Below are 25,481 nucleotides of genomic sequence, written 5' to 3'. Positions count from 1 at the left end.
ACCACTTCTGGACCCGGACCCGCCCCCCTCCCACCCTGACCAACACAGAGGCAGCACAGAATAAGACAGCAGACCTACTGAAAATGCACCACTCTCACAAATCTAACGCCCGAGGAAGTCATTGTCCACTATGGGCTCCAAAGGACAACCATTCACAGCATCGTGACCCACATCGCCTACAGGCTGATGGTCCCAACACAGCAGAGAAACATCTTCCCTCCTGAGACAAAGCAGCTGGCTGTGCTGCACCTGTTGGCCTCAGGCACCTTCAAACCAACAACTTTCAGAGTCGGAGGGGTCTCACAGCCAGCCCTATCAAAGTTCATCACACCTGTCCTGGATGCCATCCTCAGCTTCACATCCCAGTACCTTTACTTCCCCAACACTGCGCAGGGACAGATGGAGACAAAGCAAGGCTTTTAGACCATAGCTAGATTTCAGGCCGTGTTGGGGACAATTGACCTCACACATGTCCCACTTGTGCCCCCTGCGGATACTGCAGACCACTACTGCAACAGAAAGCACATGCATTCAATCAATGTGCAGGCAATAGTGGACCACCGGGGACTCTTCACCAATGTTGTTGCCAACTACCCAGGCAGTGTGCATGATTCGTTCATCTTCTGACAGTCCATTATCAACCAACGCTTCCAGGATGGCACATATGAGACGGAACTGCTCATTGGTCAGTACCAAGTCAACGCACCACACATCACAATGCCTCCAAAACACAACGCACAACTGTGGGGATGCACAAGTGACCAAACCATATTCAACATGTCAAACTAAACGAACACCTACCAGACACGACCACAACACTCCATGGTCATCCTGGCCTACCCCTACACACTATACATACTGTTGGTGTAGTTGCCAGCATCAGCTACTTCCTGCGGGCTGGTGAGCACTCCCCCTACACACAGCCAGCACAGGCATCGCTGGATTGGTGGACCTGCAATCACATTCTGCCGAACCAAGTATTGACTCTTTTCTCCCCACACTGTCACAGGTGATCAAGGATATGCACTCAGCCCTTGGATGATGACATCCCTCTGACATCCGAAGACACCCGCCCAGAGGCAGTACAATGCGGGCCACATATATACCAGGGGCATTGTTGAACATACATTTGGCGTGTTGAAGTCATGTTTCAGGTGCCTGGAAGGCACTGGTAGGAGGCTACTGTGCAGCCCGGACATCGTGTGCAAGCTGATCATTGCATGTTTTGTGTTGCACAGCATCTGTGTTCGCACCAGGGCCCAATGGATCCCAGCTCCAGAGGTACTGGCCGATGATGGAGGTGATGGGCAGGTGGCCCACATCCCACTGCAGCAGTGGCAGGAATGGCCCGTAGGAATACCATCATTGACACTTACTTCTCATGAGCACTTCACATTGTGACCGTCCATGGAAATCAAACGACAGTAGAAAAAGTCCAAATGCACTGCATGTGTGAATAAAACGTTTTTGCAGGTGTCAGCTTGTACTTGTACATTTTGATATTACGTTTCCCTGCGTTCCAGATGTGATTTGGCAGGTTATGCACATTTGCTGAACCAGTTGTGTCCTGTGTCCGCAGTGTTGGCAAACCATTGCATGCTACAACTGTGTTGTGAATTCCACGTTGTCACTGGGTTATTTTCCCACGATAGGCTGCAATGCTGAAAGTTGCGTTACTCTACTCTTGTGGTAGTTATCACACGTGAATATACCCCCATGTTTCTTGGCATTTTCAGATCTAGCATGCAGTGAACTATCATCAGAGTAAACTAGTATCCCACTGTCTACGCCAGCGACAGGCTTCCCTACTCCACCTTCTGGTATTCAACTTCATGCAATTGTGGTGCTATTGAGAATAGCTCTTTTCATCATCTAAGGACAGGTGGACAGAACATCTATCTTTTATTCAGAACTGTTACTACTAGGATCATGAGATATGTCCATATTTTTATAAGGACAATCCCAAACTATCTTGGTGTAATTTTCAACGTAATAACGCAAACATCGTAATACATTTATACAATTGTATATACTTCATTTTACGACATAGTTCCATGTTAAATTTACACATACTGGTTTGTAGCAATTCAATTAACACATCCTTCTTCACATCACTTTCTAGATGCCAGAAGTCCGCATTTTTCAGTAAGAGCTCCCTCTCTCTTTTTCTTTTCATCCATGAATCTCTCTCTCTCACCCTCCCTCTCTGCCTTCCTCTCTCTCTCACACATGCGCGCACACACATATTTTTCCCTCTCTTGCATTCTTGTTCATGCAACAGAAGGCAGTGGACTTGCAGAGTTGTACTGTACACAAGGAGCTTTTGTTCTCTCAGTAGACAGAAGTGTGGAGTATGTGGGACATCCTGTGTTTAGGTCAGTTGCTTGGTGATAGGAACGTGAGTATATGTAGAGTTTTACACCTTCCCAAGTAGAAACTTCTGGGCTGCTTCAACATTTCATCATATTTAGAAATTGGACTGCAAATTTCTAAGCGTGGTGTCTATTCTGACTTTAACAAAACACAATCTTGTCTGTTTAAAGCACTGTTAACATGGAAAAATATGCTAAACATCTTCTTTCCATAACACAAGGACCAGGCTGGTGTTGTGTTCAAATATTTTAAAATAATTGTAAAATCAGGAAACCAACACAATTAAATATTTAATCTAATTTAGAAAGATTAAAAACATTTAATAAGTACAATGACACAAAATTGTCAGTAACTGATAAAAGGCACAGGAAATACAATGGTTGACGAAAAGGTCAGAAAGAGCTGTAGGAAATACAGGGTGCAAAAGTCGCTGGTTGTCTACGTACATTAACCAAAATGGGTAACCCGCAGATGCTCCTCGTGCACCAAAACTGAAAACAAGAAAAAGTTACCAGCAAATTGTTCTGCTTCACAGAGGCTGGTCAGTCACCTTCCATGCTGATACATAACAATGTTTTCAGTCTTCCTGGTGCACTTCTGGAGTATTCCAGTTATAGTTCCAAAGGGGAGAATGGCATGTCTACGTCTTGCTTCGACCAAGAATCCCAATTTTTGGAAGATGACGATCAGGTGTCTCCTTCACACTACCACAGCTCCCAAGCTTCCCAGGAAGGTCTTAGTGCCTAGTCCCCCCTCCCCACTAGACACTGCTCCCACAGGTTCTAGTGAAGATCACTCTCACCTAGACAAGCTCTATTTCCCACACAGGATGTCCTCCTTCTTACTCAATTTGTGTCTTCAAAGTATCAACATGAGGGCAGCCAATAATCCATGGGGAGCATGAAAAGTCCCTACGTGCATATGGAGTGCAGGAGTCTTCCAGGCCTCTTCCGAGCAGTCAGGATTTGTCTTTCTCCAGATGTTTTCCTCCAGGTCAAGGAATGTACCCGTTAAACTAGACAATTACTTAATATTTCAATAAACACCCTGACCAGAGCAGAAGTAGCACCAACACTCAACCCTCTTTTGAAGCACTTCCTGTCCTGTAAACTCTCCCAGGCACCGCAATCGAAAATTTCAGAAGGCAGACTCCCCTCAGTCACAATCCCAGATCACGCCTGATAGAAATGAATACCTATCCATTTTCCTGACATGGGTACAGCTTTCCCAGATGAGTGTAACAATGTTGCATTATTTCCATGAAGTCCCTAAATATTTCATCTTTTTGTTAACCAATTTTTGGTAGTATTAGTTCTGTGTGCACTATGAAAGTACCATACAATGTCAAAGTGAGCATGTTCTATCCCTATAAATATAAGTGAGAATTGGTCACACATAAATGGCTTATTTAACTTTCCTGTTGACCCTGGTAATGCACCAGTGATGTGGATGTTAATTGTCTTATTTGGGATGTACTTTATATTTAAACCACCCATATCTATGATTAAATGTATGACTTAAACTTCCTGGTTTGGCTGCAACTTAAAACCATATAAAACACATGTCAAAAAAAGTGCCCTGCCTTGTAGAAAAAACAACTTTTACATATTATTACCCCAAAGTGTTTCCTGCAATTCTTTAGATGTTGCTTGCTTAATGTGTAAAAGTTGATGTGTTACAAGGTAAAGAAAATTGTGTCCATATAGCTTGGAACCTCAATGCCCAACACTCTCCACAATGACTTTATGTTGGGAATGGGAATAATAAATCTCATTCTCCCAATGCCCAACACCTTTCCCGATGTTATTATTTGGAGTGGGAATAGTAAGTGTCACCTATCCCCTAAAATAAAACACTTCCCAAAGTGGTTACATTTCAAATGGGAATTTATCCTCTGTCACCCCCTCCGCCTAGGTTAAACACTTTCCTCAATGTGGTTACATTTGGAGTGGGAATAGTAAATTTGAATACCCCAAAGTCCAAAACTTTCCCCAATGTGATTAGGTTTGGACCGGGAAGAGTAAATCTGACCACCCTCAACCAAAGGTGTAGTAATTAGGGGGAGGTATGAAGAGTTATTTAGGCTAGTGTTTGTTATTAAATGTTATGTTATTGTTTTGTTTGTTAGTGTATTATGTGTTAGTTTGTGGTAGTGCGATAGGCCTCATTGTGAAATATAATATTTATATATAATTGTTTTGTGTTTTCTATGTGTTTATGGTTGTTTTAATGTTTTTCTATTATGGTGTGTTTAATGTGACAGTAGTAAATCCTGGTTACCTTGGTTTATAGGTTGCTACTTTACACGTGTTATTTTCGGATAGCAGACTTTACTTTTAATTTTGGTGCATTTATTTCAGGGAAAAAGAATAACCTTTTTAACCAAATTAATGTTTTACATTTTTCTTTAATTTTTAGTTTCCTGAGGCTTTTCTTTCTCTTACTTTTCAAGTTTTGGTTAGATTACCTGAATTATTGGGGTTCGATTGGATGTTGTATTTTGAGCTGTTTTTTTAAATTAATTTTTTTACCCATTATTTGTGGTTTGTTAACTTTGAATTGTACTTTTTTTAACCAGCATTTCAGCTATAAAGTCATAAGTGTAATTTTTTATTTATGGTATTGGGTGGATAATTTAATTTATTCATAGGTATATTTGTATGGTATTAGTATATGTTTATGTCAATTTTTAACTATCAATCTGAATATTTGTTTTTTTGAATATTTTATTCAGGTTACAGTTTAAAGTTGTTTTAATATTACATAACAATACACATCAATACATTGTTACCGTTCAGTGTGTAGGGAGGTTAAACAGTGTTATTGCTTAGGTGGTGCATTTAAATTAGGAAAGTTGGGTTAGGGATTTTTACATTCTTAGTTCCTAGTAGTGTTGTTCTTTTTTAAGTATTTCTAGGAATTGGCTGAGTGTAAGGTTACTTCTTCCAAGTCTTCCTTGAAAGGAATTGTGCCACCCTTCTACTCTGTTATCAGTCTTAGCTCATCTATACATAGTTCTGTTGTGTATGTTCGACCATGGAGTGTGATATTTGATTTGGCATCTGTGGCCTGATCAATGCAAGCGACCGTCCCAACAATCTTCAAAATAATTCATTAGTAGGGCTAGTTCTGTTTCATGCTTTTGATAATAGGGTATTCAACAAGAATGTCATAATGTTGAGTGACTAATGTTACAGGGATATCCGCTAAAACATTATTTTTTTTATGTGTAAGTTGCATATTATGTACTCAGGCTTTATTCTTGGAGGCGCATCTCTATGCTCTGGTGAAAATGAGAGTAGCAGATATGAATTGCAGTGTGTGGATAGATTTTAGGTATAATGAATTCATGTTCTGTCCAAGGTCTATGATGATTTTTGAGTGTTAATTTTGTTATTGTTATTTTGTTGTTATTTGTGTGTTTATAATTCATTACAAGTGCCACTTTTATTCTTAGGTAATACTGGATATACTAATTCAGATGTTTGCATTCTGATATTGACCATGTATTGTGTATATTTGACTAAATGGTGGAGGGTGCGACTTAAAATCATCATCCATCATCCATATGTTACATTGTGTTAAGTTTAGTACATTTTCAAAGTAGCAAAAATGATAATTCTTTTATCATTATTGTGGTTATTATGTAATATATATAATAAAAAGGTTTCTTCCTTATGTGTGCTTAGTAAGTATTGGGGAGTGTTTACATCTTCATATTTTGTAGGTGCTACTGCTTCTTCAGACACTGTTATACATATTCTGTCATTTAATCTTTATAGGTTTAGTATAGCAAGGAGTTGGCTTACTTCCTATGCAGAAACGTTTGGTATAATACTTTTGTGTGAGTTTTCTTAGTTGGTGCACTCCCTGCTCCAAATACATCGTCTATAACTCACGTAATCCCTTTTGTTGATTAATTGTATTATGCTATTTCAGGCATTTTAATTGTGGTTTTTCATAATACAAAAATAAATTTAAAAAACATGTAAATGTATATTATGTGTTGTTATATTTTGTTAAACATTTTTACATTGCAGCTTCACATTTTTACTTATGTTATGGATGTTGTCTTTTCTTCATTTTTTAAGGTGTTTGTTTAATTGACGTTGTTCTTTTTGGCATTGATTTCGGTTGTTGCCATCTGTTGAGAGGAAGAGATGTGTTGTGTTGCACATAAACAATCCAGAATGACGATTTGTAACTCCTATATGTGCTGCCTTGCGCAGCACACATAGAAACTGCAAATCGTAATTTTTAAATGATTGTTTATGTGCAGGAAGGGGCGCCTTCCTGCACATAAACAATCATTCATGGCATTTTGCTGTTTGGATGTGTGCTGCACAATGCTGCACACATAGAAACAGCAAAAACAATGAGATATTATCATTTCTTTTTATTTTGCCATGTTAAGTCCAGGTTTTCCCTGGTCTTCATTTTGGCACTGCCTTCTATTTACGCCACCCTGGTAAATAGAGGAATCGTCAAAATCAATGGGTGTTGTGGCGGAACGCCCACCGCAACACCCATTGCCCACCCCTTTCACTCTAAGTGTAGCATGAAAGGGGGCCTTATTTACAAGGTGGCGTTAAGGCACCTTAAGCGGCTTAATGCTGCTTTGTAAATAAAGCGACGCCCCTATCGCCACAGAAACGTTGTTAAAAGTGACATTCCTGGGCAACAGGGGCTTGTACATGTGCCCCGCAATTTCTTCAAGTTAATGTTTGAACTGCAAACAGCTCATCTCACAAACAATGCTAAGGCACCACTGTGTAATCCTTCATATGGCCTTAAATGGGCGGGCCATCACAGAATGGGGCTACACATGCACGTCTAGAGTGGAAGCGCCTGACGTGTGCTCTGCACAAAAGGATCTGCGTTTCAAGGACAATGCTGATTGGCAGGTCGGATGGGACAGTGGCAGCAAGGCAAGCTGAGGCTTAAGGAACATAATAAGCTCACTGGCAAGCTTTATGCCACGGGCCTCGGCAGGCTTGGGGCTCATCACAGTTTAACTGGATGAAATGCTGTAATGCCACTTCTGGCAAATTGCAGACACAGCTCAGTCGTGTGCTGCTCTGGAGGCCAGTAGCCCTGGTGCAGTCAGTAACATGTTAGCCTTGCTTCTTTGAAAGCTAAGAAGAACTTAGGCTGAGTTACATGTCAGGCATGTATATCTGAAAGACCATTACTGATGGGGAAAAGCCATTCACATACGCTTACCTGACGCCTTTAGTACCTTCAATTGATAATACATGAAGCAGATTCAGATTCAGATTAGCTTTATTCGATTTTAGAATATAAAAATCATAAAAGCAACAATACATAGATATAAACCGTTACATTTCATTTCACAATAAATAAGATAAAGCAAACAATAGCTTTTTTAAAGCATGAGATTATTTATATTTTTAACAGTTAATGTTCACTGCAAAGCTCAGTTGACATTAAAAAACATAGGGGCATATTATCAAGGGGGTTTATCTCCGCTTTTTTGGCTTCAAAAGCCAAGAAAGCGGAGATAAAATTATCTCCCTATTACCTAGCTGTTGTTAACACCAGTTAGCGACAGCTGGTAGTAGATAGCAACCATCTTGGGCCCCACTTTGCATGTCAGTGATATTTATCACTAATGACATGCAAAGTGGTCGAGCCAAGATATTAGCGACTGGAAACAGTCGCTAACATCGCTATCTCCTATTACCAAAAGCTAACACCTGCCCTGAGCAGTTCTTAGCCATGTTATCCAATGGGAGGTGGATAACATGGCTAAGAGCTTTAGCTCGGTAGTGCATGAATATCGCTGACTTTTCAGCGATATTCATGCATTGCGGCCGATTTTTATCGCATTTGCGATAAACCTTGGTAATACCAAGGTTTATTTGCGATAAAAAACGCCGCAGCTCTGCGGTAAATTTTTGTTTCTAACCAAGCAATAGTGATAATTATCGCTATTGCTTGGTAATATGCCCCATAGAGACTTGCACGTTACTTGGTATTTCGATCGCATGTGTATGATGTAAAGTATAAAAAATGATAACGTTTGTTTTTACACGGTATTGTTCTGAGAGAAGATGTTTTTAAAGCAAAATTAGCTTGAAATGTGCTCTTTTCTACACTCTACATACAAGGCTACTATCCAAATTACTGTGCCCTTTTGTGTATCATAGATCACAAATGGCTTTTTCACTTGGACACCGGACGGCGCCCCAGCATTATCGAATATTGATATCAAGATCCCTCAAGGTACAGTCCCAAAAATGTGTTACACATTCTTTTTTACCAATACGCACTGCATCTTAAAATGTAAATTGGTGTCTGTTCTTCTTCCAGGTCAGTTAACAATGATTGTAGGACAAGTAGGCTGTGGCAAGTCATCATTGCTGCTGGCCGCGCTTGCAGAGATGCAGAAGATTTCTGGTAGCATTTATTGGAACAGGTGAGCGTCTCAACCTACATGTTATGTGTCAAAGAATGATGGCTCATGTCATCTTTCGGAAGGGCATGATGCTCAAATGTTTCTGTAGAAAAATAGGTCTGGGTTCTTGAAATCACTGAACTTTGTTTTGGACCAAATTTGTGAAATTTTGGATTGCACAATTTTCTGTGGAATAAACTGCATTACACAAATGCATCTTGTGTAGAGGAGAGGCATTTTCTGCTCAAACCAGTTTCCCACCAGTATCAAGCGTGACATTATATATGAGGTCTGCAGTCATCTGAAAAATGCATTTGAGATAGCTGCATTCCACAGTTCAATCTGAAAGCTTATTTTCGTGATAACTCATAAATATTTTTTCAAAAACAATAAGCTATTTAACACAACCGGAAAAATACCTGAAGGGTACTATACATTTCAGGAATATTATTTGAAATGCATCACCACTAGGCATTTTAATTGCTTCCATACTTTAGAGTTGTCCCTCCAGTTCGTCAAAGGGGAAATGTATTACCCACCATTTTTGGAGGACATTAATGGCTGCTAGCTTCGGTGTATTGTTGTTTTTTTTGGGGGGTGGTGGATGTATTCCTTTATTTAAGTAATTGTGTCAACCACTAGACATGAGGCACTAGAATCCCTACAACTTTCATAGTTGGAAGGTGTTTTCACAAAAGCTAACCGGTTATATTTTCTTCTTATCATCCTGCATTCCACCTTCAAAGATACTGGAAGCCGCCAGCAAATATGGTTTTTTAAAAAGGTTGTATTAGGAGGCAGGCATATTACACTATGTTTATCCCTGTAGGGGTAATGTAGAATGGACAAGTGAATGAAGCAATACTGAGAAATAGGTTCAGCAGGCACCATAGAGAAGTGCACAACACGTCTTTTTCTTGGTATAGTGAGATATAAAATAGTGGTAGAACATTCACAGTGCACATCAGAAAAATGTAGTATACAGATTTTTGCTGTCCTTTGTGAGCTACACATATGTTTATTTTTGGGGAGATAGTGAGAAAATGTATCCCATCCCATAAGAAATGAATAGTGGGAAGGAAGTCACAGGATAGACTGAAATCACTTTAGAAGCATACCATTTGTAGGTCGAGCATTCGAGACACGTTGTATATACTTTAGTATATACTTATATGTGTATGTATTTTGTGAGCTCTGGAGATCAGTCCTAGGACTTGTCGCCTTCCGCTTAGGGACTTTTTTTCTGTTCAACTACCTCTATTTAACTGCCTTGATAGAAAACGACCAGTAGGGGCTAGTTAAATACCAGAATTGCTTTCTGCTTGTTCAATTGCCTCTATTTAACTGTCTCAATGGAAAACGACCAGTAGAGGTCAGCAAAATAACAGAATTGCTTTCTGTTGTAGGACTTTCTTTTTTTTTATTTTTCAGGCACTGCCTCTATTTAACTTTCTTGATAGAAAACGACCAGCAGAGGTCAGTAAATTACCAGAATCACTTTAGCACTCTCTAGATTCCAACACATAGAAATAATCTTCCAAGAGCACTGGTAGACAATAATATTTTTTTCAAATCTTGTATTTTCAGTCATATGACCACTGAAGGCCCTGATTTTACATTCAAAACAGAGCTTTGGACTTTTCCATTTCCCACTGAAAGGCAATATTTCTCTCCATGTGTTCCCATACCTGGTGTGTCACACAGTTTGGTGCTTACTTTCCCTCAATGTTAAAAAACCATAGATGTTTCAGCACCCAGGCTAATGTGCGCATAGCTAAATACATATAAGGGCCCAAAAGCGAGACCGATTGCATTGCAAATGCTTGTTTTAAAAACTGTTCAACGTTTGGAATATGTTTTGAGGTTTGAGAAGTATTTAGAAATTTGAATGTCTTGAGCTAAGAGATTGGGTAGACTTTGCCTTTGGAGCTTCACCCATGCAACCTCCTAACTAATGTACGGATATAAGCATTTCTGCAATTGGAGCAGGTAAGTAAGAAGAGGCAGTGTCCAAGGTGAATGGGCCGACAGGAGGGGAACCAAGTGCCTTTGGGCCAGAGCAGAACTACTACAATCACTAACATTGATATTCTTCTAACTTTCGCTAGTAATTAAAGAATGAGTAGGACTGAGAGAGGGAGGCATGTGTAAAGTATCCTGAGGCCATTGAGAAGAAAGGGGCTATTTCTATACTGCCATCTCCCAATAACGGAAAAAGTATGTTTGAACTGCATTCTCCCTGGAGGCAAACAAGCACAGTCTTTGAGTCCTAAAGCTTTCGAAAACCAACTTAAATATCTGAGGATGAATGGTAAGGTTCTGATATTTGGCTGAGTTTATGGTAGGGAATCTTAAAGAAGCCCTAAATATGAACACCTGTTGGAGATGGTAGAAGTTGTACCTCCTCAACAATCCTGTTGGAACTCAGCAGATAAAGTGATGGCGATATTGTATTCTACCAGTTGGTATTGGAAATTGACACAATGTTGTAGGAGGGGACTAACACCACCTTCTTTTAGACTAAGGTAGAAAGAAATATGTTTAGGTGCTAGTAGTCTCTTCCAGTTGGAGGGCCTTCAGCTCTCCAGAAGGAACCAACAACCTGTATGGAATTTGGAGCCAGGGTAACTAACCAACCCAGAAATGTGGCATCTGTTGTTACCACTACTGTTGCCAATCAATGTCAGAACTTTGGTTGTTGGTTGACTGGAGTGTGAACCCGAGTCAAGCAGTAACCACAATCCGTGTCAACGCACAAGCAACCCCAAAAGCAACCTGTGCTCAACCTACTGGTAGCTTGGCACATAGCAGTCAGGCTGAACTTAGTAGCAATGTGTAAAGTATTTGTGCAACACTTCAAACAGTAACACAGTGAAAACACACAACAAAAGGAGTCCACTACATGATTAGAAGCATAGAGCTAAATGTATTAAATTGAACAAGACTAAAACAACTCAAATCCAACAAGGAGACCTGGGGATATTGAATTTTAACATTTTTGATAGAAAATATCACCTAAATGCATATACCGCCTACTCTGGTTACACCACACCGGGACAAAGTTACAAGTTCAGACCAACTGCAATGGAACATGGGCCAACTACAGGCAACCAGTTAGGCCCACTGAACAGAGTACCTTAAATCCTGGGTTGTGGAGCATTGGGTGGATCAGCGTTAAAGATGCGTCTTGCAGCCATGGCGATACCTCAGTTCCCAGATGAGATTAGTCTGTGGTGTGAAGATCTGTTGAGTCAGCATCATGAATTGCATCGAAGGTCTTGCAATGTGAGGCCCAGCATCAGGAATGCAGTGCGCAGTCGGGTCTTTGTATGAGTTCCAAGGAGCTAAGATGCGAAGTCCGTCATCAGCATAGCAAGGGGAGAGCGGAGGGCGGCCCGCCCCAGGTTTTGGGGTCGGCACTCCCACTCTTGCCTGCAGCCGTCCTGGGGTGGTGAACAGAGGGATTACCAGCACCCCCCGCTCACTCTCTTACTTGCGGCGGTTGCGGAATGGCAAACTCAGGGACTGCCAATAATATAACGCTTTGTTGCAGTTAGTAATACTTTTTATTGAACAATCAAAAACACTGGCAGGATCCTTTATCAAAATGTACTTTTTATAGAGATAGTGTCATTAAATTAAGGCTTACCTGTAACTTTTAGCTAGGACAGCAAGGTTGACAACTCTTGAACACATCTCCCTTAAATAACATTGTTGTATAAGGAAAGTCTTGCTTAAAGTAGATATGTTTCTTACCTGGTAATTTATAAACTGTGGGCCTGGTTAATATTTATACATTTTTTTTATAAATCTTCCTACTTAATATATTGAGATTTATTCATGCAAAATACCATTGCATTTTTGGAACACATGGATTTCAAACAAAATGCAGTTCCTATGTTTTAGGCATTAAGGTGCTTATGTATAAACACATTGAGACACAGTATGGGTAAAATCCTTTGAAGCATTACTTTGCATCAAGAGGGTGACGCAAGGTGATATATCAGCATTCACATGCAACCACCTATAGTTTTTATGATTACTACTAAATGCTAACGTTTGTAGACAGGGTTTTTGGGCCAAAATGTATGCCTCCTTGAAGCAGGTAGAAAGAGAACAATGATCTTTTTTTTTTTAAACAAAATGTAACTTTGCATGAGCGCTGTATTGTACTGAAGTAATTGTGTGAGGAATTTGGAAACGCTGCATTTACTTTCTTCAGAAACTTTCGAGAATACCTACTAGCAGGCTAATCCTGTGGCGTAGTTACTGCAAGACGCATGCATCACTTGGCCCTTGAGCTTATGTGTACTCTTTGCAAACACCATCAGCTTCAGACATCACACTCTCATGCTCTAATGGGCTGACTAAGAGGGAAAAAGTGCAGCAGACACAGAGCGTGCAGCTGCTATTTTTGTTATCTTAAGCTTTACAGGTACATCTGCTGTTGCGGGAGCAGATGTTGTTTTCAGGCGCCATGCTTCTCTGAAAAATACCATTCAGGGCCAAACAAATGCGCTGTGATCTTTAGTTATCGCGAGGACAGATCGTTCTAGTTTACGTTTTCAATTTTCATCTTTTATATAGAGTAATATGACTTGGCTGTTAACACACTGCTTGACAGGTGACACAGACATCTGTCCCAGATATATGAAATAATTCAGTAGCAGGGTGCCACATTTGGTTAAGTGAATGATTTCTGGTGTTCTTTTCCTCATGCAGCACTGTGCCGGACAGCGAAACTGGAGAAGATGTCAGGTATGTATTAGTCTGATTATTACTATGCACGAGTTAGTGAAAAGTGTGAGGAACTAGTATTGCTCACAATGTCGAATACCAGCTGCAAAAGCGTTGTTTTCTCTCCCAGTGCGGGACTGAGTATATTTCCTCACTTCGTGCACAAAAATGTCATCCTTTCGGCAGACAGCCATTTGAGGCAGGGCAAAGGAAGCGCATAAAATAGTTCACGTAGTATAACATGAACCACAACCAATATGGTTACTGACTGGAAGAACCCATCCCCTGGCTTCAAAATAATGTACTGTTTTGTCACCGGCCAGATTTTTAACTTCCCAGAACTACTGAGCTTTGGAAGAGATACACTGTGTATCCTTAATGTTTGCAGGGTGGCACCTATGGTGATTCATGGAGCATTCTGATCTGCTCACGTTGAAAATAAATGTATTGTGCCTTTCTAGGTGGCATCATCAGTTTGATGTGATAGGCATCACCTTCCAGAGCATCTCTTCAGTAAAGCAACCAAAGCCATCTGTTTTTCCTCTCAGATGTCCTAGGCAAGTGTTTCTTATCCTTTTGACTTCTGTGGATTTCCCATTAATTATTATTGGAACCCTGGGTCTTCCATTGGAATTACTGTTGTGATCCGGAGATCCCCCACTGAGTCATTACTGGGAGCTGGGACTCCGGTCTAAGCCGGGTGTTCCACGGGTGTTGCTGTGTGTGTTCCCACGCAACATCTATGGATTCTGCCACATCGTAAACCTGGGAATGTGTCAGAATGCTATGCCTGCCAAGGGAGGCATAAGGCGGCATAAAAAGGAGAAATGTTTTAATTTCTCCTATTTTTTTCTTCATATGCGTGCTGCAATTTGCAGCCCACATAGAAAGAGGAAAACACCTATCCTGTAGAAAAATAATCATCCCCGTAAGCACCCTTGCACCATGGCGCAAGGGTGCCTGCATCAGTGTATTGCAGCCAATTGTGCACCAGCGCTGGGGAGAGCACAAGGATCCGTCATATCATTGTTGATATGACACATCCATGTGCTTTGAAAGTGACTCCGTGCAGCACAGCAAAATGGCTTGCGGCACCATTGTGAGTCACTTTCTCGTAAATAAGGGCACAGTCTCCAATTTCAAATTCATTCACATTCACAGAACATTTAAAAATGTTTCTTCTTTTGTATATTCTTTATTAATATACAATGTTTTAATCTGTTAATATTATTTCATTTTCTAAGCAGTTGCAGACACCCTGAGTAGGCTTCGTGGACCCCAAGGGGTCCCCAGACTAGAGGTTAGGAACCACTGCTCCAGGCCATACATAAGTTGCTCTGGAGCCATGATTAAGTAGAACAGATGTGTGAACACTAAATGCACCATGGCATTATAGCATAAAGCTATGTAAGAGTATTGCATGGGACAAAAAAAACAGCCAACTTTGAACATCATTGGTAGATGCAAATAATATTTCAATCTCAGAATAACTTATTCAGCAAAACCACAGAGGGTCCAGTTCTTAAAAGTAAATTCAACTGTAAACATAGATTTATGACTGAATTTACCTTTCGTACATTTGCCAAATATCCATAAAGGGCAAATAATGTCAAAAACAGATGGCATGCATGTGCAATTCATAGATATGAATAAAACTCACCAATCAGGCTTCTGATGAGTCAAATTTGTCAAACTTCAACTGGAGTATTTTGATCATGTCACTTAAATGCTTCCTTTTCATGAACAGTAGATGGAGGTACACAAAGAGTGGCTGACTCTATTTCGGTGACAGGTGATAGAAATCGTAATATGGTAGTGATCAGAGCATTGCGTTTTTATAGATTTATAGTTCTATTTGTACAATAAAAATTAATTTAGAAGCCATCTGCGCAAATAGGATTTTATTGTAATGGGGATTGTTCCATTTCTTCTGAACACTAAATTATCTTGAATTGCCACCTATTTACTTGCTATACCATTATTTAAATATTGCAACTTATTTTGAATGTTCTTTTACCGTTTGTCCAGTCCTGAAAAAGAAACAGCTGCGGACGTGGAACTCAGGTACGCAAGAGTAAAAAACATATTGATTCCTTCTAACAGTCAAATCGCATTTTATAATTGTTTTCATCTCTTCTGAAAATTACATTGTCAAGGTAGTGATTGGAAATTGAAGTATGTGCGGTAAGACATTCCATTAAAAGAAACTCATGACTATACCAGGTATTTCTCGTAAATCATCTGGGTCACGCAACATTTTAATTGCCTGAAACCAATAACAGTGCAATAAAGAACTGCTTTAATAATTAAAAACGTTTTGTATAGAAGTTATAACGTAATCAACTAACAGCTGTACCTCATTTCGTAGAAAATATAAAATGAAGAACGCTATCATGAACACTCTAGGCTGGTGAACCTCCAGTATGCTAAATAAAATTAAAAAATGAGGCATATACTTTTCCACAAACGGCTTGAACAAATTTTACAAGAAAACACCAGAAAAGTAGGCAGGAAAGACAAGAAAATGAAAAAGGAAAATTATCGAGCAAAAAAATGAGTTAATGAATGGAAAGGGGAAGCAATTTTAGAGCATTAGTCATTTTGTAGGTTCTTGGGTATAGGCAGACCTAGAGCAACTAGCTGATATGTGCGAAAAGATATGCTAGTATAGGGAAGGTACATGTTCTGGTAGAGATGCAGGATTATGATGTTGACTCTATACAATAATGAATGTCACTTAATAGTTTTAATCGTTTTGCATGGTTATTAGGATATATATTTGAGAGAAAAATCCTAAAGTGAACATTGATCAAAAGCAGATAGCCTCACTGAAAATTCTTTAGTTCCAGTTGAGCAAAATGGCTGACACAGAAAATGTTTAACTCTGTATGTAGAAAATTAAAAACATACAGTCACACAGCTTGTACATATTATTTTTGTGACGTTACTTCTATTGACTCTTTTGATCAGAATGTTTTGAGTGGTTTGAGTACAATCATAAAATGAATCTTTCCTAACCCACATTGACAAACTATTGCTAAAGCGACTAAGATTTAATCCCTAACTCCTAATTACATTTAGGTAAATCCCATACTAGGGTGGACATACTGAACAGTCCCCGTGCTTTACATTTAGCCACCCATTCTGCATGCAGATAAAGGGCACTAAAGTGATTATCATAGGGAGGTTAAAGAAGGTTCTAACATTGGAGTAGGAACTTTTTTTCTTTTGGGGTATAAGAGGAAAAGAACAGACTAACCATTGCTCTTGCAATAGCCAGGGTTGCATAAAGTTATTGTGGTTATCTTAACTACATCCAATGGAATATCTTGCAGATTTTGCATACATTTAAACCTTGTCACAGAACTGCCATAGTTGTTTCAATTACAATGATTTGAACCATATAATGATGTTAATAAACGTAGTGAGTTTTTTTCGATGGTGTTAGGATCATAGTTTTCAGGAAGTTAAGAGAGTGGTTTAGTCAGAGGGAGGTGGGCATGCACATTATTTCTAATTTGGACATGTAAACATGACAGAGTGGATAGCCAACCAGTAACAGGTTGCTGGTAGAGAGTTCGAAGTGATGTATGGAGAGGATGGTTAAATGTTAGAAATGAGACGTATTTTGGTATCATCCATATTTAGATGATAGAAGCACCCAAACTAGTTTATATTGCAAGTAAAGATGGCATTATGGGTACATCGGAATAGAACCAGGACTGGCCCTGAGCTGAGACCAATGGGGACAAGAAGTTCTGCTGGTGTAATTGCTGAATTACAATGCTACTACTGCACCCCTTTACTCAACATACGCCTCTCAGGTCCATGGCTGAGCGACTAAGAGAGGGGAATGGTTGGCTTCAGGAGGGGGGGAATGACATGGCTGGGAGCCTCTGTATTAATGCCTGGTCCCTCTAAATACAAAGTTCAGATTGCATGGCGTTCAGGTGTAAAGATTGCTTTCAGGAAAAAACGAACCTGATGTTAACTCTTCCTTCTCCTCTGAATACGTTTAGAATACAAGCTTATATCAAAGACCTATACTGCATTAAGAAGCACATCTCAAACAATGTCTTTATTTTTCAAACGATAGGTGAAACTGATCTGTATGGTCATCTACAAAAATGAGTGCGACAAGTGCGACAAGGGAGATACTTATTAGTCACTTCACTGTATTAAATGCCATAGTGAAATGCATGTTTTATTTACCAACTCTTCCTTTATAAAGATGATCTCTGTCTTTCTTTTCATTGCACGTCTGTTTCCAACTCATTCTTTTTAAAACACTTACCAAATATGATTAAGCTTTAGATCACCGGATAGCTCGTCTATCTTTGGCCTAGAGGAAGTAGGAAATGGACATTGGTACTAGGATACTAACTCAGGAAAATTAATACTACCTCTAGCGCACTAGCACACAGACCACTGAAAGAGGAGCATCAGTACTAACATGGTAACAGTGACACTGGAGCTCTTCCATGGAGCACAAACTTTAATGCTGGGACTCTGGCTGGGGGCTGTTTCACTGGGCCACTTGCAATGGGACACAGGAATACTGAATCTAAGATATGGACGATACACTGCAATACGTGAACACTGACACAACACTAACACAGTGACACTGATTAGGGATACGCAACACTAATGTACTAGCATGTGGATACTGACAGAGGACATTGATCCTAGGATACTGATTTGGGTCACAGATACTGGCACAAGGACACTGTGCCACAGACACTAGAACACTGCCAAAAGGGCATCAACACTGACATGCAATGATGGTGACAGTGACATGGTTCACAAACATTGACAAAAGGGTACTGGAAAAGGAGCACTTGTATCGAGATAAGGACCTCTGACAAATCACCACCAGAAATCATACTACAAACGTGATACAAAGGGCACTGACTTTGGGCCATTGTCAATGGGATAAAGACAAAAAGATACTAACTCAAGAGCACTAGCTCTATCAAGAAGATATTGATTTGGGGACAGCAACACTAGAATGCTGACAGACAGCACACACCCAAGGGGATGTTGTCGTACAGTTTCCACTTTGTCAGTAGGAAATGTGTGTTTGTTTGGACAGCATAAATGTTGGGCTGGTACTAGACTGATTCCATTCACCCCCTCGGGATATGTTGGCCGACAGTCCTGCTAGCTCCCTGTGCCCGCAATAGTATGCCTAAACCTAGAAGGGTAACCAATTCTTTCGGCAACCGTAGAACAAGACAACCCTGACTCTAGTGAAATCATGGTAACAGCTCTAGAACCCTTTTTCTCAGTCACTCATGCATACTCCCGTACACACACAAGAAATACATAAAAGGGGATTTGAATATAGATTGAACCATTGTGATCCTTGTATAGAATATATGTCCTTCAATGAATAATAGTCAGAACCAAATAAATGTGATTAGCAATATGAGCAGTGAAAAGAATGACCAATTCCTCCATTGTGCAAAAGCAGTATATATATGCAGGCATATAAGTACTGTGTATAGTGTACTCCTAATATGCGCTCCTTAACTCAGTTGCCGAGGGGGGTGTCCTGCCAAAAATCCTTTACTGGATGATCTAACTCCCCATTACCTAAAGGCAATTGTTTGCAGGTCATCCATCCACGCAGAAGGTAAAGAGGAATCAGCTGGGCTAAGACTCCAATACCAGTTACAACCTTGCAATCACAGCAGACTGCTCCTTTGATTTAAACACAGAAATGTGTGTGTACTTATAACATTATCCATGCTTCCATGTTGAGGATTCAGTCAGGCTGACACTGCTTATTCTCTTGTGATAGCCATGTTGCCTCATGGACGAATAACAAACAACAACATTTGCACAATGTGTATTCATGCCTTGTACTAAATGTTCAAGTTGTCATGATAGGGTACTTACCAATTGGAATTTGTAAGCAATGTGCATTCAGAGAACGTAATCCTGCACTGTCACACAAGCAAATGTGTCACAAAAGTCATTGTGTAGAAAAGAAGGCAACTTAGGAAATGTGTGCATGTAAAATGGCAGTTTTTTCATGGGTCTAACCTAGATATGTGACACTGTGAAACTGATTAACCCCTTGCGTACTCAGGACGGCCACCAGCCGTCCTGCGTCACACTGGGAATGTGCTCAGGACGGCCGGGGGCCGTCCGAACTCCGCCCACTAATTAATTCTCCAGCGCAGGCGAGGAATTTACCCCGCATTGGCCCCGGCCGTCCTGAGCACATACCCAGCGTGACGTAGGACAGCCGGGGGCTGTCCTGAGCACACAAGGGGTTAATTTGCACAAGGATATTCATAATAAGTTTCAGTCCCTTGTACACATGACCAGAACAGTGACACATCACACAGACACTAGCACCAAGACACTGGGCAGGGTCACAACACTTCTGTACTGGTCAATTATTACTAATATGGGTACACTGACATTGGACTACTGACACAGGGACACTGATATGGATACCCTGACATAAGGACACAGACAATGATGCTAACACTTGGATACCAACATGAATTGTGTAGCAGCAACAGTGTCAAGGGTTCCAGCTGCGTTCATACTGCCTATGTAGGCATTCCCTCACAATGGAACAAGAGTTCTGTGACACGGAGGAACTGAAATGATCATACAGAGACGGACTTTAGAATGGTGGCAGTGGCACATTGGGGTCAGTAGGTTTCCTTGAGTGCAACCCGAGCCTGTCATTAGATTCAGTTACTATCCACAATGCGAGAATGAGTGAATTTCAAAAGAAAATGATGCATGATGTTTCCATGTTGCATTTTGGCACCTTTTTGTTGTGGGCAATCAACCCACTCACACATGCAGGGTAGAGATTTTATCAGGATAAGTGTAAGAATGCTTGGTAGTAGTAAGTGTGTTTGAACTCAAAGATTTTAAAAGTTTTCCTCATAGAAATGTGAGAAAAATCAGTGATTTAGCCAGGGTGTGACAGCCGCAGCGCAATTTGGGTTAGAAAGTGAAGTGTGATCCATGCACGTCACACCATTCAGTACTGTCCTGGATTTAGTTTTTGGAAATATCTGGGGTTACTAGCTTAATAATAATTAATAATTAGGTGGCCATTTTGGATAGGAAAAATGACATCATCAGAAAGCAGGGATGAACGTATTGATGTTCAGGTTGCTGCAAAGAAATTAGTGTATGGTGGAGCCATCATGTGGTCAAGCAATCGTGGCCACAGAATGTACGGTTAATTAAATCAGTAAATGATCCCATGTCATAGCAAGATGTAGGGCCCTCCATAACATCATTTTCTGCTGCTGGCATGAGAACCACAGCACCTCAGCACCTCAGACTGAGTACATGGTCTCATCCACCAGGTCCAAGGTTTCAGTTGTACCTGCAGCATTTTGTTTGCTTCTGCTTGTGTTTGGGGGATTTATAATGCACTGTTCACCACTTACGGGGGCCTCAGAGTGCATATTGACTTTTTCTCACAGTAAGACAAGGTTGTGCAGAGAACACGAATGAAGAAAACTATGGCCGTAACAGCTGGAGCATGAGCTGAGCCCTCAAAAAATTTTGATTGTAATTTATGCACCAAACATATTGTAAAAATATGATAAATATTCTTTAAAAGTCAGAGAAGTATTTCTTCAATAGTTTTTTTAAAAATAGATCAGTTTAATGCATTAGATGATAATCGTTAGACCTGTCAGCCCTAGAGTGGTCTTTCCCTGTTTTTTCGCCCTTGCCTCATTTTTCCCACCTTCTTTTTGTTGGCCTTAGGTCTCTGGGCACCTTCCCATTGCTAATCAATGCTAAGGTGCAGGTGCTCTCTTCCCCCAACATGGCTGCTACTGACCCCTGCTACTGTAGCGTGGTCTTTTCAGGCGCACTCTAGTTACCAGGAGCTGGCTGGAACCCATAAACATTGTAGCAATACAAGCCTGCCTTGCCTGCCCATAGCTAGACTAGCGTGGAAGGGTATACTCAGATGTGAGTCCCTTGCTCATTGCACCATCAGGATTCAAGCAAGCCGGGCCAACGACGGCTGAAATGCCAGAAACCGGTCCCCGGAAGCTTGTTTCTTTCCCAGTGTAAGAATTGGCTTGGTAGTTTGGTTTGCCCTGTTCCCATCATGCACTGGGACAGGAACAGGCTAATTTGCATATAGCCAGGTTCTGAGCTGGGATGGTGCAGTGAGCTAAAAAACGGTGTTGGATCTAGCCCTGCTCTCTTGACTGGGTGAGAGTATTCTGCTTAATTCAGAAACTCTGTCCATCACCACCCCTTGTTGTTAAACATGGCTAGACTAGGGAAGTTCCTGGAACCTTCCGGAATAGGGGAGTGGTCACCAACTGCCAAATGCCACTATAAAGAAAAGTGAAGGAAACCTTTTAGTCAGTTGGGGCATCACTGACCTGGGGGACCCTACGCAGGAGACTTAGGCGGTAGGGCCTAGTCAGGAACCCATACCACTTGGATGACAGAGTTTAGGCGCTGCCCACCAAGCTGAGTAAGGAACACTGAACTAGCCCACTGATCTGGCCCAGCGGGAGGGGAACCCAGGGACCACCTGAATTGACCTGCTGAGGAAAGCCTTCAACTCAACCCCTTCTCAAGAAACCAAGGGACTGTAACCTATCAAGGGCGCAGGAACCACCAAGCGCCAAGAACAAATCCAACTGCCAGGATTACCGGGGATCAAACAGGTACTGGACTGTGTCCCTTCTGCGCCCCTCATCTGGGCCTGTGCTGACCTGCCTAACTCCCTTTGCTGTCCTACATCTACTCCCATGTGGTGCTGCTTGCCCTGCCTACCCAGCGCCCCTCTACTGTGCCCCTTTGAAAGTGCTGTGATCTGCCTCCAAAGGCTAGACTGTTCAAGAATGGCTGTGCCTGAAAAGCGCTGGGCTGCGTGGGACTTGCCTGCTTCCCCCCGAGCGCTGTGATCTTTGAAGCGCTACTGTCCCTCAAGCGCTGTGCTGCCTTGTGCCCTGGTGCCGTGCCTCCTCAGCGCTGCTACTCTGTCGCGCGGCATCCCCTGACTAACCGCTGCAGCCCGGGCTCCCCTGAGGGTCCTTTGAAGAGCCGCCTCTTTCCCCCCGAGCGCTGTGGCTGGAGCGCTTGCTGCTGATCACCGCGGGCCGGACCGATTGTGAAGGGATCCCGCGGCGGCCTCGGGAGCTTGAGGAAGGCCGCCGCGTATTTGAGTCAGGCCTCGCTAGGCCTGAAGCTTCGGCCGACCTACCTCACGTGACGGGGGGCGTTGGAAGAGACTCCGCCCCCGCTGCACTCCTATTGGACGCTGATGACGCGCCCCCGCAGGCCGCACTGCTTTTGGCGGCTGCGGGTGCACCTTCTCCCTGCCGCCGCCTGATTGGTCTCTGTGCCCAAGGAAACCTCTGAAGTCCGGGGACCGGGAGAGGATCCGGCGCAAACGCTCCGGAGGAGCTCGAGAGCCCCCACCTGCCAGCTCAGGCCCCAGGAGGGCCTGGAAACCACCGGAAGGCCCACCGGAGGGCAGGGGGGCCTCCCTTCCTGCCAGAACTAATGCAAGGGCTCCTGTGGGAGCCGAAGAGACCAGGTAACCCCTGGGGAGGCGGGCATAAGGCCAAAGGCGGCCCGAGTTCGCCTCTCCCCTGGGGCACATTGTTGTTGGGCTCCTTTGGCCCTGTTAGCCCAAAGATAGCCCCCTGAACTGGGACAAGACTCTGGTAGGTCCCTGGATCTGGGGCTAGTTAAGTTAGCCCCTGCCTGGGGTAAAGTTGAACACCGGACCCTGTAGCTTTATGAGTGGTCCATTCTGGAGATCTGATCTGCTCCTTTTAGGCCGGATAGGTGGTTTACTCTTGCCTGATGTGATGGTTATTCCTGCCTAATGCATGGTCTGCTAACCTACTGAAATGGTTATTCTGGCCTACTGCAATGTTTCATCAATGCCCACAGTTATCTCCTAGGTTGCTCCTGTGATGAAGTGATTATTTCTCAGTAAAGAAATGTTCTTCGAATGTCTCTATAAGGAATTCCTTGCAGGTGCTCACTGGGAGCAAGGCTGCTGCCAGGCCTACAGTTTTTTTACTATTTAATATTTATTTATGTATTTATGGCTGAGCAATGAAGAATAAGAAAAGGTAATAAGTCATCACTACTGTGGTTTTTGACATACTGGTTTGGTCTCAGTCTTTGCGTGCATTTGTTGTCTCAGTAGATGCGTGTGCTGTGGAGTCACTTAACACCTAAGCTTCAGGTGCCTACCTGCTCGGGCCAAGCTACCCCTCGGGGACCTGGTGAACCCAGTTCCTACAATATCACTGTATTGAAATACATTTATTAAAAGTATTAATTTCTAAACATGAACTTAGAAATATTAAAGAATATTTCTGTGACCTGATAATGTTGGCATATGTCAACCATGAAAGATTTCAGTTTGCCATTTGCAAAATATAAATTTTCAAGGTTACTGTTAAATGTGAGGCAATACTATTTCCTATTAAACCATGTACTAGGGACCTTCATGTATAGAACACATCATGAAGTGCATCACTACACATGCCCTCATGACTGTACAAGGAAACATGATGCACTGTGAAGTGCAGTGATTTACCAAGGACCACACAATTTGGGACATGATTTAGATGCTAGTGGTAATTGAACCGCCGTCATGTTTTTGACAAATTCTCTGTTCACCTACTAGGCGGTCTGCCCTCTCTATTTAGATGCTGGTGGTTTGACAGATGATAGACCATCGGAGTGCTGCTGACTCCGCCAGGTATGTGACTATGTTCACCCGCGTTGGTGGCGCCGTAGGCAAAAGCGTCAGTCCAAGGGAGGACAGCCAGTTTGTCCACCAGGTCATTCACAATGTGCCTTCCAGCCAACATGACTGTGGCTGTAAAACCTCCACACCTGAGTTGGCGGTTTGGAAGGGCTAAACTCACCTTTTCTCACTTTCAAACTTAATTTTCTGAAATGGACCTGACTTTGCTGCTGTTGCTTGATGACAAACAAAATTAACACTGCAGTGGACGGAATACACGGTAAGCTACACTTTTACATGTTAGTTTTTGACTTGTCTGTTAACATTTACAATGGACTTGGTCATTTTTAAATCTCTCTTACAAGCAATAGCCTACCATTGTGCAATGCATATGTGTGTAATGCTGACGTTTAAGAAATTTAAAGAAACACACCTGCATGATTTCATTGTATTTCTAAATTTGGTACAAGCTCCCTTAAACAAAATGGACACTGGCACAAAAAAAGGATATCAATTAAAAATTCTAAAAGTCAAGATACAGGTGTGCTAAAATACATTTCTAAAATCGTCAACTTAAAAAATATGAATTACACATTATTATAAATGAAATGTAACATGATGTAGAAATTGCACTACATAAGGTGTAACATTTACCTTATTAATTACCTGTCACATCAATGCTAGTCCCAAATTTGAATCATTCAACATATTAATCCATGTAACATTTACCCTTGTCTAGTGCACGTTTTGTATTGTATCCAAATTCAGTTGTTACATTATTTTATAGGGTGCATTGCATATTTGTTCATTCTTATCAGTAATCAAGTTCAAACAAACACACCAGTAGTAACACTTAAAACATTTAATTTAAACATCTGTGTGTTGGTGCAAATGTCCCTTATCATGATGTATGCATGCACCAAAATTCAAATGACCATCACATACTATTTTAATCAGTGTATGCACTTAACCAAATTGGCATAAACGAATATGTTGTACTTCCTGCCATCTTGGTAAATAAAAATATGTACCTCATATTTTAGTCAGAAACATGTCTAGCAATCAAACACTTGCAAAGGAAAATTAATGCCAGGATAATCTTGGTGAGAAGAAAATTCGACATTTAGTCAAACAATGAGATACTTCTCTCAACATAAATTCAAACCAGATGGCAGCCCACTACATTATAAAGAAGTATAGTGCACTATTATGCTGTGACACTAA

At 41.5% G+C, this 25,481-nt stretch overlaps 1 protein-coding gene across 1 annotated transcript in view; it reads left to right on the top strand.

Moving 5' to 3' along the window:
* ABCC8 (ATP binding cassette subfamily C member 8) overlaps window positions 1–25,481 on the top strand; it is a 1,237,886-nt gene that overhangs the window by 542,913 nt on the left and 669,492 nt on the right. Inside the window, exons 15-18 of the mRNA XM_086954145.1 lie at window positions 8,544–8,619; window positions 8,707–8,812; window positions 13,514–13,549; window positions 15,557–15,592. Of these exons, the coding sequence (XP_086810271.1) occupies window positions 8,544–8,619; window positions 8,707–8,812; window positions 13,514–13,549; window positions 15,557–15,592 (254 nt within the window). The remainder of the gene's footprint in view (window positions 1–8,543; window positions 8,620–8,706; window positions 8,813–13,513; window positions 13,550–15,556; window positions 15,593–25,481) is intronic.

Source organism: Lissotriton vulgaris, chromosome 2_1 (genome assembly GCF_964263255.1).
Source record: "Lissotriton vulgaris chromosome 2_1, aLisVul1.2, whole genome shotgun sequence".
Taxonomy (NCBI): Eukaryota; Metazoa; Chordata; class Amphibia; order Caudata; family Salamandridae; genus Lissotriton; species Lissotriton vulgaris.
The sequence above is the reverse complement of the archived record's forward strand: the minus strand, read 5'-3'. Positions and strand labels throughout refer to the sequence as shown.